General features: G+C 37.9%; 1 protein-coding gene across 2 annotated transcripts; it reads right to left on the bottom strand.

Moving 5' to 3' along the window:
• Window positions 1-695: 695 nt before the first annotated feature.
• LOC132103262 (phosphatidylinositol 4-kinase beta-like) lies at window positions 696-17,958 on the bottom strand. Of its 2 annotated transcripts, XM_059508216.1 has the most exons (12): window positions 17,761-17,958; window positions 14,249-15,288; window positions 6,804-6,848; window positions 4,451-4,678; window positions 4,074-4,301; window positions 3,879-3,988; window positions 3,690-3,794; window positions 3,482-3,605; window positions 2,236-2,501; window positions 2,023-2,155; window positions 1,806-1,926; window positions 696-1,709 (listed from the first exon to the last, which is right to left on the bottom strand). In XM_059508216.1, exons 2-12 carry the CDS (start codon window positions 15,266-15,268, stop codon window positions 1,528-1,530), a joined length of 2,562 nt encoding a protein of 853 aa, XP_059364199.1. In that variant the 5' UTR covers window positions 15,269-15,288; window positions 17,761-17,958; the 3' UTR covers window positions 696-1,527. The 2 variants fall into 2 exon arrangements, with proteins under 2 accessions (XP_059364199.1, XP_059364201.1); XM_059508218.1 differs by lacking the exon at window positions 6,804-6,848.
• Window positions 17,959-18,871: the final 913 nt, after the last annotated feature.

An 18,871-nucleotide genomic window follows, 5' to 3' on the forward strand; every position in this document is an offset into this window, starting at 1 on the left:
CCGTTTTGCAAGTTAAAAAAAAAAAGTTTGATGCTGAAACAATAGAAGTATAAAATAGTAAAGAGAAAAGATAAGCTTGTTGAAAACATACACAACGTCTAAACTGCCCTCGCTCAGGCAAACAAATGGAAAAAAATTGTGGTTCCCGCTAAGAGAATCTATTAAAACTGTTAAGACAAGAACTGATATCACAGGGAAATAAGACGAGGCTCAACACATGCCCAAGTTCTATGAAAACAAAGAAAAATAATTAAAAAAAAACAGAGAAATTTTAGGCAGGGAATTTTATACCTGTACATGTGTAGGAAATAAAAACAAAGAAAGACTGTGTTGATTTAATGTGCTGATTTCTCTCACTTTTTCATAGCCCTTTCGGTTTCTCCTGTGCAACAGAACCCCTCTCGAAAAAAAAAAAACTCCAGTGGCTCACAGTCACACATTTATACATGGCTGCCCACCTCAGATTGAGATAAGCTGTAAAAATGCACATTATAAATTCAGGTAAGCAGTACAAACTAGCACAAATAGGTTTATAACGTGCTAAACAAAATGACAAAATGAAATGAAATCAACAGAGAACGTTGAGAGTGTATTTCCATAAGTGTCATTATATGTAATATCTGTAAAAGGGCAATAAATAGTGTTCATATCTCTCAGTCCACCATATTTCAGTCCAGACCTTTGGAAACTCAAAATAGTTTCTTTATACGTTTATTCCGACCTAGAAAACAGACCAGGTTATTTGAATTAAGTCCTAATTATTTTATGTCGTCTTTTATATGTATTTGAAGATTAAACCTCTCATTTGATTAGTAGAGTCACTGATCTGTCATCTGATCTTTGGTGTTTTGACGTTTAACACATCCATATTGAATTAAACAGCTTCATTAACCCTATCACGGTTCACCAGGTCAAATGAGAGCACTTTAAGCAAATGTTCCATGGCTTAACGGTCTCTTAATTGTGCGGCACTGAGCTGAAGATCTCTTAAACAGTTAATGTAACACTGACTTCACAGATCTGAACAATACAGCAATGCTTACCATCCGATTCCCTCATTTCACAATGCAATGTACAGGCTTTGATACAACATCTTCTGTTTTCACCCTACTGTATGAGTGTGTGTTGAAATTCTGATATCATTACTGGTATAGCAACCAAAAACTCTGATGATGATAATATGGGGTGTTGAAGTCAGTCAGAGCAGCGTAGTGTTTAAATGAGGCACTGGAAAGCTGGATAAAACTCAACTCTGGGTATCCAGAGTACTGCGAGACGTCATGACAAAAAAGGGAGGGTTTAAACAAAAGGAAAGGATGTTGTAAAAAGACGACAAACAGTTACTTCACAGCTAAAGACCTCTTCGGTCAGGGTATAAAAAAAAAAAAAGAACAAAAAAATCCATCTTTAACGTTAATCAGTCTGAGGGGTGGTTTTGGGAAGCCGGCATTAGGAGTGGTTTTTAAAGCGGTGCAGCCTTTTTTTTCCAGTTTTAGCGCTCTAGTCAGTGTGCTCCCCGGCCACCTCTCACATGATGCCGTTGGTGAGATACTGAAAGCCGTCATACAGCTTGGTAGTGATGGAACGCATGGAGCCGTCCACCATCTGCTCCACCAACACCTGCAGCTGCTCCTCCGTCAGGTTCATGTGGAAACGCTCCTTCAGGTTACGGATGGTGCTGGAGCCGTGGAAGCAGGGAAGCTGAGAACCTGCATAACATATAAAAACTGGAATGATAAAGTGTCCTCAGATGAATATAGAAAGACATAGATGCTCCACCCCCTGAAGTTCCAGACAAACAATACCTTGGTGCATGATTTCTACAATCTGGATGACCTTCTCCATGTGCTTGCGTGCAGCGATTAGGCCTTGGAGCATAAGCATCTTATAATAATTGAACATGTCTCCATCCAGACCTCCCATTACCTATGAGATGCACAGATTTGAAAATTCTGGCCGATACTGAGAAGCTGATCATTATTTTTACATCCTTCTCTTCATCCAATATAAAGTTTTACTTACATCAACAAATTCACTGGTTAGTTTAAAGGCTGATGTCTCGAAGCCCAGGTTACGTGGAGAGCTGGAAAGGATGAAGCCGAAGTCGATGTGAATGATGTGGCCCTCAGAGTCTAGCAGGATATTTCCATTGTGCCTGAAAAACAAGAGAAAATGGTGATTAGAAATAATCCAAATTATTTTCTTCCGATATGATTCAAGCATGGTCTCACTCACCTGTCCTTGACCTGCAGCAGATAGCAGATGAGACAGTAGCCAGCACAGCTCTGAACAAAGTTGCGCTGAGCGGTAAGGAACTCCTCTGTATTGAAGTTCCCATGCTCTTGCCGGAAGTAGTCGAGCAATGAAAGCTGACTCTGTTTCTTCACCTGGTGAATGGACACAGCGTTGACCACCGGCTCAATCATACCACTGTCTGAGGAGATGACCAGGATCTTGTATGGCTTGATCCACAAGGGAACCCGTTCTTGTTCCCAGATAATCTGGAAGAACACAGATGGTGAGAAGATCCAGTATAGCAACATATTATGCCTGAGGAGGCCTTGCTTCAAAAAACACATTGTAAACTACTGTTCAAAAGTTAGGGGTCAGTAAAAAAAGTTATTAACTATTTTTTATTAAGGATTCATTGATCAAAGGTGACAGTAAAGACTTTTTTTTTTTTAATTTATAACGATTTCTATTCCAAATAAATGCTGTCATTTTCAACTTTCTAATCATCTTAGAATCCTGAAAAGAACAAATCAGTTATGTAGTTTCTTTATACATTTATTTTGACCTAGAAAACAGCTCTATATTATGCCACAAAACTGTTATCAACATTGATAATAATAAGAAATGTTTAATTAATGTAGCAGTTAAGAGGCAATTAATGTAGCCTCTTTGAGCATAGGAAACTTAATTCCAAAACATTTGAAAAATCCTACCAACCCTAAACTTCTCAACAGTAATGTACAATAATATTTTAAAAACTGTATATCCTGTTATTTAATATATATTTAAAAAGTATATCCTACAATAAAGGATGAGATATAACTAGGGTGAACCAATATTTAAAAAATAAAATAAACTGTTAATAAAAAAAGCTGATAATAAGTAGGGCTGCGCATCTCGTCAGTAAAGCCGGTTCTCTAATCAGCGGTAAATTCCCTCAGGTGCGTGATTTCACATAGAGCAGCTGTTACTACACAGAGCCGTTGTTAACTGAGAAGATGAGCAAATCCACGTTCATTTCAGCGTTTATTTGCGCATCTTCTCAGTTAACAACAAGTTAAAAACCTATCATTATAAAGTCTACAAGTGATTTTGGCATCATGACAATATAATGAATAGTGTGAAAAATAGGGGAAATGAGCAAGCACAATGAAATAAACAATACTGGCCTATATCCATTATGGTACCGATATATTATGCATCCAAAGATTTAACCCCATTTTGAAAGACTAAATATGATGAGTGTAACCTGTAGCTGTTTCAGCACTTGATAGGCGAGAAGCTCCTGTCTCAGGTCATCGCCACATTTCACAATAACAGACAGTAGACGCCAATAGGGCAGGTGGCCATAGGGGGAGGCCTCCCTTATCCGTCTATTTAACAACACAGGAATGATTGAATCAGACTAAACAAATGATTGAAAAAAACAACCATGGTGAAGACCGTCGTACACATACCTGACTTTTTCCTCCCATGGTTCCTTTAAGGCTACGGCTGAGGGATCCTCCGGGTCCCTCTTAAATGTGGTGGGGGTGTGAGCGAGTTGCTCGGACAGGCGTCGTCTGAAATAACAAAAACATTCCAGTTAAATTAGTATTCTCTTTCTTACTGTTTGCAATTATTAAATGCATTGTCTCCAAGTCTACCTGATATCTCCAGCTGCAATAAAAATAGGTTCCTTGCTCTCCTGACTGGTGATGCTATCTACTGAGAACTGGGAAATGTTGTCACAACTGTTGGTGTGGATCTCTGGAAACTTAAGAACAAAAAAAAACAATGGTCAGCTCTCTTACAATAGCAAATCTGTAGATGTTAACCTTATAGACGCTCTGTCCGAGTACCTCCACTTGAAGCTCTCCGATGTCGTCCACAGACCATGCCTCATCATCGTTGTCATAATTGGGAACTGTGGAGAAGCTGCTGGCACGCTGGTCGGGCGTGATGCCACAATCGGGAAGATTCTCTACGGATCGCGTGCTGCGAATCTGTGTTTCCGGGATTCTCACTGGAACACTTGATGTCTCAAAGTTCTCGCATTCCAGAACTTCTACGTAGATTAAGTAAGGTGCCTGGAAAAGCACAAAAAGGTAGTTTTTTCATATTCTTTATAAATTAAAAAAGGCAGTTTAACAATGTTTAGAAATTAAATAAGGAAAGAAAGAGTCTTTCAAACCCCATTAGAAGAAACTAATGGATTCTTATCTCAGCACAACCTTACCTTATCCTTCGAGTTGAGCACGACGGCCTGTGTGTGGGGCACACGCACCACGTGGTGGTCAAAAGCAGCCGTGGACAGCCAGACCCGGGCAGGCAGCTTGTGGTTGAGTAGGGACAGCTCTGAGATGAGCCTCTGGGTCTTCTGTTCTTTAGTGGGCAGAGTGGCCAGTCTCTTCCCGATCCCCATTAGAGACTTAATGAACTCCCTCTGAGGGGTCAGACGCACAGGCTGAGAGCAGAATGAAGATTGAGAGAGGAAATGGAGATGATGGGGAAAAGAGGAAAAAAAAAAAAGTCATTTTAACACAAACTGACGTCTATGCAAACCAATTTAGGCATTTGCAGAAGAATTGTTTAACATAAAGTGTTGCATGATAAACATAATATAAAAAATTATTGATAAAAGTACCACTGAATTAAAATGGTATGATACCAATATATAGCAAATTTTGTGTCAAAAATTTTTCATTTTTTCCAATGTTAAAACACTCATATCCCAGCTAAAAGGCAATTACGAATATATATACACACATATATACATATATATACACATATATACATATATATACACATATATATACACATATATACATATATATACACATATATATATACACATATATACATATATATACACACATATATATACACACATACATACATGTATATATACACACATATATATATACACATACATACATACATGTATATATACACACATATATATATACACATACATACATGTATATATACACACATATATATATATACATACATACATGTATATAAATTACTATTGTTTTTGCATGTTCACATATTTAATCTATCCCTGCCTGATTTAATATTGGTATTAGTCAGATAGTAATGTCCAGTAGTATCAGAGCTGGTATCATACCTAAGCCTAAAATGTTTGAGCTGACTGTACATCCAAATTAAACCAATCACTGAATATCAATGGATGTATGAGTAATTGCACATGATTGTTTTATTATTCAGCATTGGAATATGTGGAGCATTTCTCAAAACTTGCATGCATGATCGGCACAGCATGCTAAACTGAAGCATGGACATAAAAAAGAAATGGTGAGAGAGTGTTTTAGCAGCAGCTGACCACAGGATAGAGCAAGTGAGTCATGAATGAATAGCATCACCTGAAATGAGGAAAAAGTATTAACACAAATACATAAAGTCATCCAAGAACAGGAAAATGTGGAGAAAGACTCATCAAACTCCTCCACATGTGCAACCAATGGTTCAAAGATGTCAAAGGATACGTGGATATATGTAATCAGTGTAGAAGGGGTTACAGAAACATGACATAAATTAACTTTGACATAAAAGTACCACTTAATCCTTTGCAAATATGAAAAAGAACACCCAAAACACCAATAGAAAGAATTAATTCCACCAAATTAACACTCTTTCCAGAGAATTCTCCCTTGCCAAGATTTGCAAACTCTCTGTAAGAAACCAAAGGTCTTGATCACCGAAGCCAAAACAAATCTGCCCCATCTTTATTAAAATTAGTAAGTCAAAAACTCTTACACTTAGACACTGATTGATTAAATAGGAGAATGAGAGGAAAATGACACATCCAAATAATTAGGCTATTACAGCTAAAACTGAAAAGAACAACCACACAAAGAACAAGTGTTTGCAAGCATGCCATCAGTTCACTGATGAAGACTTGTATATTCATATCAATATGCAACATGCAATAGGCATTTTTCACAAATAAGGTAAAAATTGGTGTCTCGTAACTTTATAAAAATAATGGTCCAACTCCTACATCCTGGAGGATTCTTAGATATGCTACATAAAACACAAAACTAAAAGTATTTCATTTTTTATGAATGTAGTGATGACTATCATTCAACCCTGTTTCCAAACGTTTTTGTAAATCATTGATTTTTTTTTTTTCAAAAAGAAAGAAAATAAATAAAACTGGGATTTTAACCTGTACTCAGACACCAAACAAGGTTGCAAAAACAATATATATATATATATATATATATATATATAAAATAATCACTGTAAACGATGCAATAAATAGAAAATAAATTATAACAATTTAAATCTCATATATATATATATATATATAATTTATTTTTTATTTATATATAGACATTTATGATTAAGCCTTTCATACCCTATTTGTGAATGTAAATACCCTACCATACCCTACTTTCATGTAAAGTGCCAATGTTATGCCCAATTTGTGACATATGAAAGCATGATTGCAAATCTTGAAGGCAAACATTTGAAGGAATCTGTGGAGTCAACCCCGTCTGCAAACAGACACAGCCATCATCCCACCAAGCACAGAGGAGCGTTATTAGACGTGAGAGACTTACTGTACCAGCCTCTAGCTCGAGACTGTCGGAGCTGGAGCTCAGATCCTGGGAAAAGGAAGAGGAGGGTGAGGGGAGTTATAGTGCAAGAGCAGAGGTGGGTGGAGGGGGTCAGAACAAGACAAAAACACATCACAACATTACACTCATCCCATCTGTTAGAGCAGCAGGCCCTGGCCGTGACTCCACAGGCCTGAAAATTGTCATGTTTATCCCTGGCTGCTGATGCACAGACACACACACACACACCTATACACACTCCTCTGGCAAGGCCACAGCTAACCACTGGATTAGTTTTATCATCTACATATTAAAGTAAAATGGTTATGATTTAAAGAAGTCCAAACATAAATCCTTATCAGAAAATGAATAAAACATTTACAGCATTAGCCTGTTGATCAGCAAATCAGAATATATTTAATGTTTAATGTACTGTAATAATACACATAATATTCAACCAATGAGCTTTCACATTTGGTGTGGAAATACCACAGAAATAATAGTCACTCGTGACAGCTGGTTAGGACATGAAACAGGTTTAATTACCAAGGTTGCTTGAGACGCAGCACAAAGCATGAAAACTTGTACAAACATTAAAAATACTATTATCATATTGTTAATTATCCAAATAATAATAGTACTACTGTGTTATTACAATATATATATATATATATATATATATATATATATATATATATATATATATATATAGACTATATTATATTATTGCAGAAAAAGATATAGTGTTAGGCTGGAGTGTGTGGACATGAGACACAGATACACGTTTTGCTAGCGCCACTATTCATTATTGCAGTGGTTCCCAATCCTGGTCCTGGAGAACCCCCAAAACTGCAAATTTTAGATGTCAGTATGCCACCAATCTATCAGCCACCGAGATATATTGGCCACCGGTATTTATCGACCGATTTTTCCATAATTTGCAACATTGGCATATCTGCTACATAAGGAAAAAGTGTGGTGGACCTCATCTGAATGATGACCAAAACTTTACTAATGTTTTATCTTTTTTCACTCCAGAAAAATCATCATAAGAGCTAAACAAAACACAGCACGAGAAGTGCATTACACTCTCTCTCTCAGTTGCATTATCATCAACATACTGCGAATTACACAAAACACTTATTACAACTAACAGTAAACAAATATATACAGATCTCATCTCATCTCATCTCACCTGATTGTTGAGCCATGGTCTATGATGTACTAGTTGTTTATGCAAATAAACAAATCCACACAGCCCACCTGGCTGCACGAACTAAAGTGCAAGCACAGTGAGCAGTGGAGCCTGACTAGCCCCTAAATCAGAAAGCTGCCCCTTAACATCCTGCAACTTATAAAAGCAAGACACGACCCTTCCCCTCTGACATCTGGCGAAAGATAGCAGTGCATCCAAGCCAGTTCTGCCAGGCTTCTTCCTCAGCAGCGTATGATCAGTGGCCACCTAAGGTGCTTGCCACCCACCTGAAACTCAACAGATTGGCACTCGTAATTACAACCCTGCATTGGCCACTAATAAACATACTTTGCATTCAATTTGCATGGACCTAACATTGTTCTCCATGGCTGTGTAACAGCTGTTGAACAGCTGTCATGTCTCAGTTCTCAGGGAGTGTCATACATCGGTCTTGCTTCAATTTTCAGGGAATATCAAGCAGCTGTCTTTTTACGGTTTTAGACATTACATTTTCATGGCAACAATGTTATAAAACTGAATATAACTTTACACAAAAAAGTCGTTTTTTTTTTTATTTTGTTCACACTAAAATCATATTAAAACATTATTTACATCTTATTGAAACAGTATTTTAATTTGATCAAAAATTGGCCCCATTCATTTACACAGATTTATGCTCTGATTTGAACTGGCATGATGGGTTGAACCAGGGGTCCAAATTCCGCATAATAACACCGGGGTCCTTCTCTCATGGCAAACCTCTATCCTCACAAACTTAAAAAAAACAAAAATAATACGGGAGATGATATGCTTTGTTTTATCTTTCTAGAATAAATCTAAAATCTTCACTTCGAGGAAGGAAGAAAAAACAACACACTGAAATATTTACACAGGTTGAAAAACTGCAGCTTAATGTGTAAATAAATCACAGTGGATCAGTTAATTTATCAGTGCTGTTTGTGTGGGATATAAAACGAGGCTCTACACCTGTTCCACCAATAGAAAAGTGAGCATGACACAATGCTCAAAGCTATACGACCAAGAAAAGATATATCGTTTCTTTTTAAAATGCACATTCATGCTCAATATAGAATTTATGGATTTTCATTTACATTATACAACTGTTCTTCCTTAAATAAAGACCATTAAGGCTTTGAGCAAACCGCCAAAGGCTAATGTTTGTTCAGGCTTAACGCAATTCACATTAGACACCTGCACTGTACTTCACAAGGTGGAGTTATATAACCACAAAGTGGCATTCCTACGTTACCACCTTTAGTTCTCAAAAGACGTTTTCTAGTGTGTAAATGGCGTGGAGTTGTGGAGCAATGCATTTCATAATAGCTGATCTTTACTCTGTTTACCAACGGAGTGGCTCACTGCCATGTTAATGGTGACATCACTGTTGCTATAGCAGCACATGCTGCACCAAGATCACATTCAGAGGAAGAAAGAAGGGAAGAAAGTATGCTGCAGGAAGATAAAAGAGGAAGGCAAGTGATCATGTCCACATGCCTGAATGTCAGAACAGAGGGTGTGTGCTGTGCGACGAGGTTGAAATGAAGAAAATCTGAAGTGAGCTCTAAAGTTCCACATCACAGTAGAACTTGATCCATGATAAGTTATTGCATAAGGTTCTGCCGTGCAGCTTCACTGATACACTATAATTATCCGAACACAGAAAAGACAATAGGCAGGTCAATATGCTCTATACTAATATCCAGGCTGTTGAAAAGCTGTTACATAAACTCTAAGCTTACTATAAATTAAGACATATTGGCTTGGCCAATTAAATTAACTGGATAAGACAAGCTGTGGAAACACATCTGTAAAAATCACACTGATACCTACAAATGAATGAATTTTCTTATTAAAATATTTACTTAATACTGTCATGACATATGATTCCAAACCATAAAGCCTTATTAAAAAATAAATACAGCATGTATTATGGTAAATTGTAACTACTCTCCAATCCCCTTGACCACACAAATTAGCCTGTTATAAAAGGGAACAAAGATATTTCTTCTGGAATCAGTCAGCATGGGTAATCTATTCATCCCCCCTGCTGGCTTCTGCCTTCACTGTGACATGTGACATGGCAGACCAACTCAAACACGCTAAAGCACCTTTCACACTGAGATTCTGGATAATAAACGGGTAATGTGTCCCGGCAATTGTTCCATGATCGTTTGATTTTGGTTAATTCACACTGCCAGTGATTTCGTAAAGGTCCTGTAATGACAAGTGACCTCAGAATGTGACGTGTAATGTACGAAGTGAAAAGGACAGTCACGTTAACTTTCTCTTAAGCTGGTGAACAATCTCAGCTTCAGCACGGATAGTGAGGAACTACCTGATCTCTGTTTCATTATAGTTTGCACATATTTAATTGTTGTGAACGTTGATCTGCCAAAAAAATGGTAAAAGAGTCGCACAATAACGTGCGTCATCACTACAACACACCCTTTACGCAATTGGTTCTGGCTTTTGTTCACACAGAGTTCGTTCCGGGACTGAACCTGGCAATGTAACTAGGTCCCCAACCTTGGATCGATCCCAGAATCAATCCTAGGACATGTTTGCGTTCACACTGAAGGCAATCCGGCAATGTTCCGGCAATTTCCCGGATCCAACGTGCAGTCTGAAAGGGACTTAAGACGATACATCTCTGTTCCAAAACCTAGTGAGCTAACCCATCTAGACAGCATTTTAAAGTCTTGAAACGGAAACAGCAACACATGTTTTCTTCCATATTTTGAGTTTAAAGGCCGTGTTGCAGGGTAAATTTTTTTATGAATTTGTGCAATTTGCTTGATGGTAATAAACATTTAAACTGTTATCCATTGTATTTTATGTTGTTGGGTATCACAAAACGGAATATAATACGAAAAAGTAGGTACTATCTTACAGCGGTCTCCTTTCCCCCATAATGCATTGCATCACGTCACGTTGGGGAGAGAATTTACCAAAGCCCGCCTTGAGAGCATTGAGAGTGACTAGAGAGAGACGAGTAGTAGACGAGAGTATTCAGATAGCGCAGATTATAGATAAATAGATAAATACATAGATATATATAGATAGATAGACTACATATATAGATAGATAGACAGACAGACAGATAGATAAATATCGACCAACATCGACCCAAACGCACTCACTTCCCTACAGCACAAGCATTCAAACGCAGTTTCCATGGGACAGCACCGCCCACACAAGCACCTGCCAAACACAGCGACACACACGCGGCTACGTTTGTAACGACATTTTCACCGGAGGAAGAGATAAACGCTTAGAAACGTCCATATAGCTAGCATGATGCCTTCTATTTCTAGATGACAAAGACAACGTTTACCAGTTCTACGACACTATGACAAAAATTACCGGTACTTATCTGAACTAACATCATGATCACTGCCACTAAATATAAAAAAAACGTTGATTTTTCACTCAATGCTACTCAATGACAGTAAAAAATAAATAAATAAATAATAATAATAATAATAATAATAATAATATATATATATATATATATATATGTGTGTGTGTGTGTGTGTGTGTGTCGTTATTGTGCACTGCTGCTCGTAGACTAGCTCCAGTGCTCATTGCTGCGATGCTAAACGATAGCAACTCACCAGGACACTCCGCCAACTCTCCACTCATTCTCTTCGGACCATGCATTTAATAGGCTTTGATGGACATCAGTTCTTGGCAATTCCTCATTTGCCCTCTCACGTCTGGCAGGTTCGAAATTTCACAGCTGCAGGTCATCATACATGTTGGCTCTTGCCACCTCTTCCTCATCCCAGTCAGTCGCTATAACGTTAGTTCTGATGCTGCGTTCCAGGCAGGTTTTTGAGCTCGTAATCACTATTTCATACCACGACTAACGACTTTGTACCGTTCCAGGCAAGTTACGGCAAACTTTCTGAGTGCAAGGAATTGTAACTAGATTTTTTTTTATTGCAACGGTACATTGACCTAAAATCGTTTTTTTCAACGTGTGCCACTAGCATAAACACTTCATCCATAGGCAGTATTATCCGTAGGGGCTGTCATTGTTGTTTCGCGTGCTGTGTGACCTCGGAACTTGGAGTACATCGATCTAGTACGAGACACGAGTTCACGGGTGGGAAGTCACGAGTTTGATTGCCATTCCTGTGCACTTTCACGGGTTTAAGTTTGGAAAAACACGGGTTACGGGTTGCCTGGAATGCGGCATCATACTAGACTGAGGCTACCTTTCCTCGACTTCTCCCCAACGTGACGTCATCGCCAAGTTGCATAAAAAAACCGTTAATACCAAAAACTTAAAAAATAGGTCTTTAAGACTATTTTTGAGACATTTTAAAAATGATATACATATCTTGAGTGATTTATGTACCCATTAATCGAAAGTGGTGGTTAACCTGCAACATGGCCTTTAAAAAAATAAAATAAATGTGGGGTGGGTACTTGGTTCTATCCGTTGGTTGTTGATTGAATGAAGAAAGATTTTAAAGTCGATTGTAAAAAAAAAAAAAAAAAAAAAAAAAAAAAAAAGTGTGGCGTTAAGCAGACTAAATTATTATTAAATCTGTTGTTTCAATGGAAAATCAAGTTATGACATTATGATTAAAAATTATGAGGTCTAAAGTTTAAAAACATATGCATAGATGAATTGCTCATAATGAGATCAATAACCTGCATTTAGAAAATAGAAACACATGCATTTCATGTCGACTTCAAGGCAAAATCTGTTCTGAAAGCAATATTATATTGCTTTCTTAGATGCCTTGTTTGGGCTGATTTGTAAAGCACCATTACAAATACACAAGTTAAAAAGTTAAATCGAAAAAGGCTGATGATATAAATACTGACAATATTTCATTCAATTAAGATGAGAGCTAAAAAAATCTAACATTTCTAATGATGCTTATTAGATGTCAATATTAATTTAGCAGCATTGTAACATAGCCTAAATGTTTATCAGAATCATTTGTAAGTTGACTCTCCCATTCTTTTCCCTTATGGGTGCTCCAATTGATTGGCTACCTATCACGATCAACCGATAATCGTTTTGGGAAGTTTGATGGCAGTCTCTATAAAGGCAGATCTCATTAACTGCCCTCAAGCTCCTAACGTGCCTGTCGTGAGAGGTTTAGCATGATATGTAGCAGCACCGTCTCAATATTTCTCTAGCGCATAATTATTATAATAATTATAATGCTGAAGATGAGGTACAATTCATATTTCTTTAGTGAAATAACTTGCAAGGTAATTAGAAAAGTTCTTGTAAGACGTAGTTCACAAACAGCGTGAGTGAATCACAGTGCGCTCTTTCTCTCTCCCTCTCAAAATGCACAAATGTATTCTTATCACATCGCATCTGAACTATAAGCAAACTGCACGCTGCACAGTTGACACAGGAATTGTCACTTGCACAATTGAGGCAGTGTCACATTATCACTAAAGTTTATAATTTACCTTTCTTTTTGTCTTGCCAGTGTTTAAACTATCCAGCACTTGCACTCTCTTCAGAGATACATGCACACTCAAAGCGCGCACACATAAGGTTGCCTCACATAAAGCTAAAAAAATCAGGCTTGTGCTGTGAGTAAGCTATTGCCAGTTGCCCAACTGTAAAAACAAAAATGCACTGCATAAGCAAACATTTTGGTGAGAAAATTATTATTATTATTTTATATTATTTTAAATGTCTAACCCCCCCACCATCCTCAAATTAACAAATCTCCCCACAAGTCACCTAAGAGGGGAATCCCCCCCCCATTTTCAAAAATGAAATTCTGGCCCTGAATGAATGTCATTAAAAATCCTGATTTGAGCATCACTATAAATAAATTTACATGATAAAGAGAAAGCTTCAAAAAGATCTGTATCTGTGATCATATTGATAGATACTGCTTCTGGTGATTGGCTCCAAAAAGCACTCTTTTTCCGTAAAAGAGCACTATTTTATGTAGTTGTTACATATGGAAAATCAGTCACTTTTTAGGTTCGATTTCAGTAAGCAACTACATGAATATTTATTTTACAGAGTGTCAGCACCACATCAAGTGGAACATTGAATGGCCTTTTCCAGCGCAGCCATAGAAACCACACAAATCGGAGTTTTTTGCCTTCCGCATTTGCATGAAACAGCTGAGAAACAACATCCGTGGGAGGTGGAAGCAATGGCCAGAAATGGTTAATCTAAAAGCAGCTTTCATGTAACTAACTATGTAAGCAAGCATGTGAGTAACAAGTGTCTCACCTCATCCTGGCAGGCCTCTACTTTAGGATTGCTGGCAGTTCTCTTCAGGTTGCTGCTGAGGCTGATACTGATGGTGGCATCGGATTTGGAGCGTTGGTGAGTGCGTTTGGAGGGTGAGAGGCTGTGTCCGCTCATGCCCTGACAGTGATGAAGGGGTGGGGGGCAGGAAGGGGGAGGCTGTGGCATCTCCCTGCGGATGCGCTGGCTGGAGGGCTTGAGTTCATCTGACAGGATGAGTTTACGAAGTTTGGTGCCACGAGAATGGCGCTGCGTGGAGATGTGCATGTCAGAAGAGTAGGCCCCCAGCAGCCAAGCGCACTGCAGGGAGAAACTAATGCTTTGCCGGCAGCGGTGCACCACATAGGGCTTGATGGCGTCACCCACATCCTCATCCATGTGGATGTACATATTGAGCAACTGGGGCAAATAGAAGTCAACGTCTTCGTTCCGGAAGCTAAAGAGTCGATTGCCAATGTAGGCTTGCACGCCGGGCTCCTTGGAATTATAAAGATAGGAGATGGCCATGGAGATGTCAAACAGCTTTGACTCAAAGAGACGCAAGAGCAAGGACTGCTTAGATGAGTTGTTCTTTTGACGGCACCGCACATTCTTCACAGGCTCTGCTTCCTCCTCACTGATCTTGGGAGGTTTCCTTCCATTGGTGGACTCAGGGTGTGCTGTACCATTCACCAAAACTGGTTCTGAGCTGGCTGAAGATACCTCTTCATCGGCCTTCAGGAACTTCACCTTTTGAAGCACCTCCTGGCAGGCTTTCTTAGCCACCTCAGTATCGATGACCAGGGTGGGTTCGCCCACTCCCTCGGATATGACATCTAGAGGGGGGCTGGAGGTGGGCAGGCCTTCACTGGTGCTCGGGCTGGAGCTGGTGAGGGGACGAGGGCCAGAGGAAGGAGACGAGGGCAGGGACAGCGAGGAGGTGGTGGAGGAAGAGGAAGCAGATGGGCTCTTCTGTAGCTCCTCAAGCTGGGCAGGGGAGATCTCCAGCTCTGTGTCACCCATGGCCACACACTCCTAGGCCACTGCAAAACACATAGAGACAACAAAACACAGCTTTAGTAAAAACAACAGGATGGCAATCACAATGCATATAAAATGCAGTAATGTAAAATTTATGAGTAAATAGACAATTTAGCAGGACAAATGTGATGTGTGACTTTCAGTGGTAGAGCAATTACCTACACTACCATTCAAAAGTTTGGGGTCAATCATTTGTTTTTTTAAGAAATAAGTACTCTTATTCAGCAAGGTCACATTAAATGAATAAAAAGTGACAGTAAAGACATTTTCAACAAAATCCTTTTCGTTTGAGCTTTCTGTCCATCAAATAATCATATGCAGCACAATTGCTTTCAACATTTATAATAATAAGAAATGCATATTAGATTGATTTCTGAAGGATCATGTTACACTGAAGACTTGAATAATGGCTGATGAAAATGTTGCTTTGCAATCACAGAAATAAATGATATTTTAAAATGTATGAAACTTTGAAATCATTGTAATATTTCACAATATGAATGTTTTACTGTATTAATGATAAAATACATTATGCCTGGTGAGCATAAAATACTTCTTCCAAATACATTTTTTTCAAATCTAAGCGATCCCCATCTTTTGAATGGTGATGATGAAAGATAAAACTTCTTGCTTATAAAACTCTGATGAGTTATGCACAATATAAACAGGAACCGTCATTAAGACAGTAAACAGGGTAAGTCTGATTTCATTTTGCCTTTAAAATATCAACTTGCATATAAAAGTCTGAGAAATCAGAGAACAAAAATATGTTTTGACCAACATGTGACCGCAAACATTGTAAAAAACCATTCAAATATAAAATTCACAATAAACCAGAGGAACATCCTTTTTCAAGAGCCACTTCCCCAGGGTCACGCTGTCCCACTGATCCACAGCTACGCAGAACAGCGCCATAATCCGCCTCCAGCAGATTACTTCACCATTACCAGCAGGCCAATATCAGATAAAGCAAAGCATCAGTGTCAGATTCCACAAAGCTGCTACATTAAAAACCTATTGTACGTTAAAACAGATCATGTTGTCAGAAAGAGGCAGTTCACCACATAAAGCTCAGTCACTTCTAGAAGTACCCATGGTTCTACTGTGATGGAAAGTCCTCAAGTTACAATGGAAAGTAAGATAAGTTAGACCTGAATAGTTTAGTTAAATGAAAGACAAATCAGCATGAAAAGTGATTGTTCTTAGATCACTGAAATTTAAGAGCAGGAACAGAAACTGTAACAGATGAAATCAAAACTGATTCTGAAAGTGATAAGATTAAAGCATCACACGTCAAATGGTGGAGACTGAGTCAGGTCTCCTCTCACATATCACATGCTGAATGCATCTCTGGTGGATGGTTTAGTCTAAACTGACAGTTTATATGCTGTTCTAGCTTGCCAGCTCTTTCTTCAAGTTAAATCCTGTGAAACTGGAAAAACATTGCTCTACAACAAGCCTAAACTGATAACAGTAAGAGTTGCAACACTGATCCAGACTAACCACAAGCACAGGCCTATTTCTATTGTTCGGTATCAAATGTTTCACGGAACTTCTCCGATTGCAATGGAAAGAGCAAATTCAATCAGCCTTTACCCGGAAACGTAAGAGGAAGACATGTAGATCATGAACGATCAGCCTCAAGAGTCTCCTTCTGCCAACACTTTATTATCCAAAACCATTATTATCTGTTTGATGAAACCCTTGAGTTAGATTACAAAACTGCCACAGTATATATAAACCACGAAATCCAATAATCTTGAAATCAAACTCACTGAAACAGAATCAATAAACTCAATGCCAGGTATATAACGTTAATGGCTATTGGTAGCTATAATTTTGATTTATGTGATGCATCAGCTGGTTTGATCAGGACATTATTATCTAGATTAGCTAAGATAACAACGCTTAACTAGTTAATCAACTTGCCATAAAAACACACTGTCAATGTTATTTATTTTTATGTCACGTAACGTTGAGTTAGTTGAAAGTCTACAGACAACTGACAGTACAAGCACATCATGCTAAATATTTGCATTTATGGGTGCCAAAACTCGTAATAACATCTATATTTCTTCTCTGATCTGCTTTATAATCAAAACATTAATTGTTTTGTCCTACTTCCGACGTTAAAAAGTAAGCAGTCTATCAGTCAGATGACTTTTGCACTCGTTAGCATCTGAGCATGTTTAGCTGAGACCTTTAAGATACACGTCGACTACTTTTCTCTGGTAGGTCTCTAAGAGATTTTTGCCTTAAAAACAGTATAATAGTATGTGTACTGAAAAAGAGCATAATTTAATTAACATTAGTTGTTATTAAATGTGCAACTGTTATGAAGGCCTGAAAGAATAAGCTCATAAAAACAAACGGATGCTATACCTAGCCAAGCCGCTAACGCAACTTCTCTAACACTTTATAACGTTCTTCTACTTTTGAACCGACCCAAGGAAACATCTTTACAAATGACTTACCTCAAAATAAACCGGGTGAAAGCTTAAATAATCGGTTTATCGGTTTTCTAACTGCCCCATTTGGGAGCCGGGGTTCTCCTGTTGCTGAATAGCCGGTGGGGTTCGCTAGGAAAGTGAATGGAGAGATGATGACAGACACGCCGGGACTGCCCACATCAACTGCCTGATTCCGGCATACAACACGTCACGTTACTGCCTGTGTCTCAAAACACAAAAGTGCTGCCTACTAAGACAGCATTCTGTGGCGTTTAGGCAATGGCTACAAATGCTCTCTAGATAGGAAGCTCGCTAGACTTTGAGACACAGCTAAAGAGGGTGATAATAAACATTAGGTTATAAAAGGTTAAAAACATTAGCTGTTGAAAACGAGTCGTTTTGATTCTCATTTATATTATAAGAATAATAGTAAGATATATTAGTAATAATAATACAAGTATAATAACAATTGCTGTAAATGTTTTATATTGCATATAACTTTTTACATTTATTATCATTTTATTACACACACACACACAATCATTACAACTTCCGATTTAATAATAAGTCAAAAGATGACATTTAATGTTAGTTTTTATTAACTACTTGACATTTCTTATTTTTATAGTTGTACTGTAGTTATTTATTATTACAGGGGGAAAAAATCAAAACCTTTTTATTAATACTTCTCATAAAATAATATTTGTCCCTGTCTTCGGACTTGGAGAGAACCATTCATACTTGTGTACTACAATGGCAATAAACAAAACTACCTTTAGTGGTGTAACTCCTGGAAAAGTGTTTGTTTTTTGTTCTTTGAGGGGTTCTAAGCACTGTAATACAACATAACTAACTGCTTTATTTTAGAATGTATTCCTAATATAATTTTTTTTTTTTTTTTTTTAAATATGTGCACTTACAGTGAAGGTGATTGTGTGCACTCACTCTGTGCACTTGCACCATGTGTTCAAAATCTACTTTGCAATGCAAATGATTCGGAAAGCCCTTACAACAACAAATGAGAAAGCCTTTGAGTTCACTGGAATACAAAGTATTTATAAAAAAGAAATGCAGAAAGCATATAAAGACAACAAAAATATATTTTTATATTTGAGAAGTTATTTACTATTGTAAT

This window comes from Carassius carassius, chromosome 24 (genome assembly GCF_963082965.1).
Source record: "Carassius carassius chromosome 24, fCarCar2.1, whole genome shotgun sequence".
NCBI lineage: Eukaryota > Metazoa > Chordata > Actinopteri > Cypriniformes > Cyprinidae > Carassius > Carassius carassius.

Bases quoted from the DNA above. Each gene is read 5' to 3' on its own strand.
- LOC132103262 (XM_059508216.1), bottom strand. From the start codon at position 15,268: ATGGGTGACACAGAGCTGGAGATCTCCCCTGCCCAGCTTGAGGAGCTA. The intron at 4,679-6,803 runs GTAAGTCTCTCA...TTCTGCTCTCAG, and splicing joins TCGAGCTAGAGGCTGGTACA to CCTGTGCGTCTGACCCCTCA. The intron at 3,795-3,878 runs GTAGACTTGGAG...TTGTTATTTCAG, and splicing joins ATTGCAGCTGGAGATATCAG to ACGACGCCTGTCCGAGCAAC.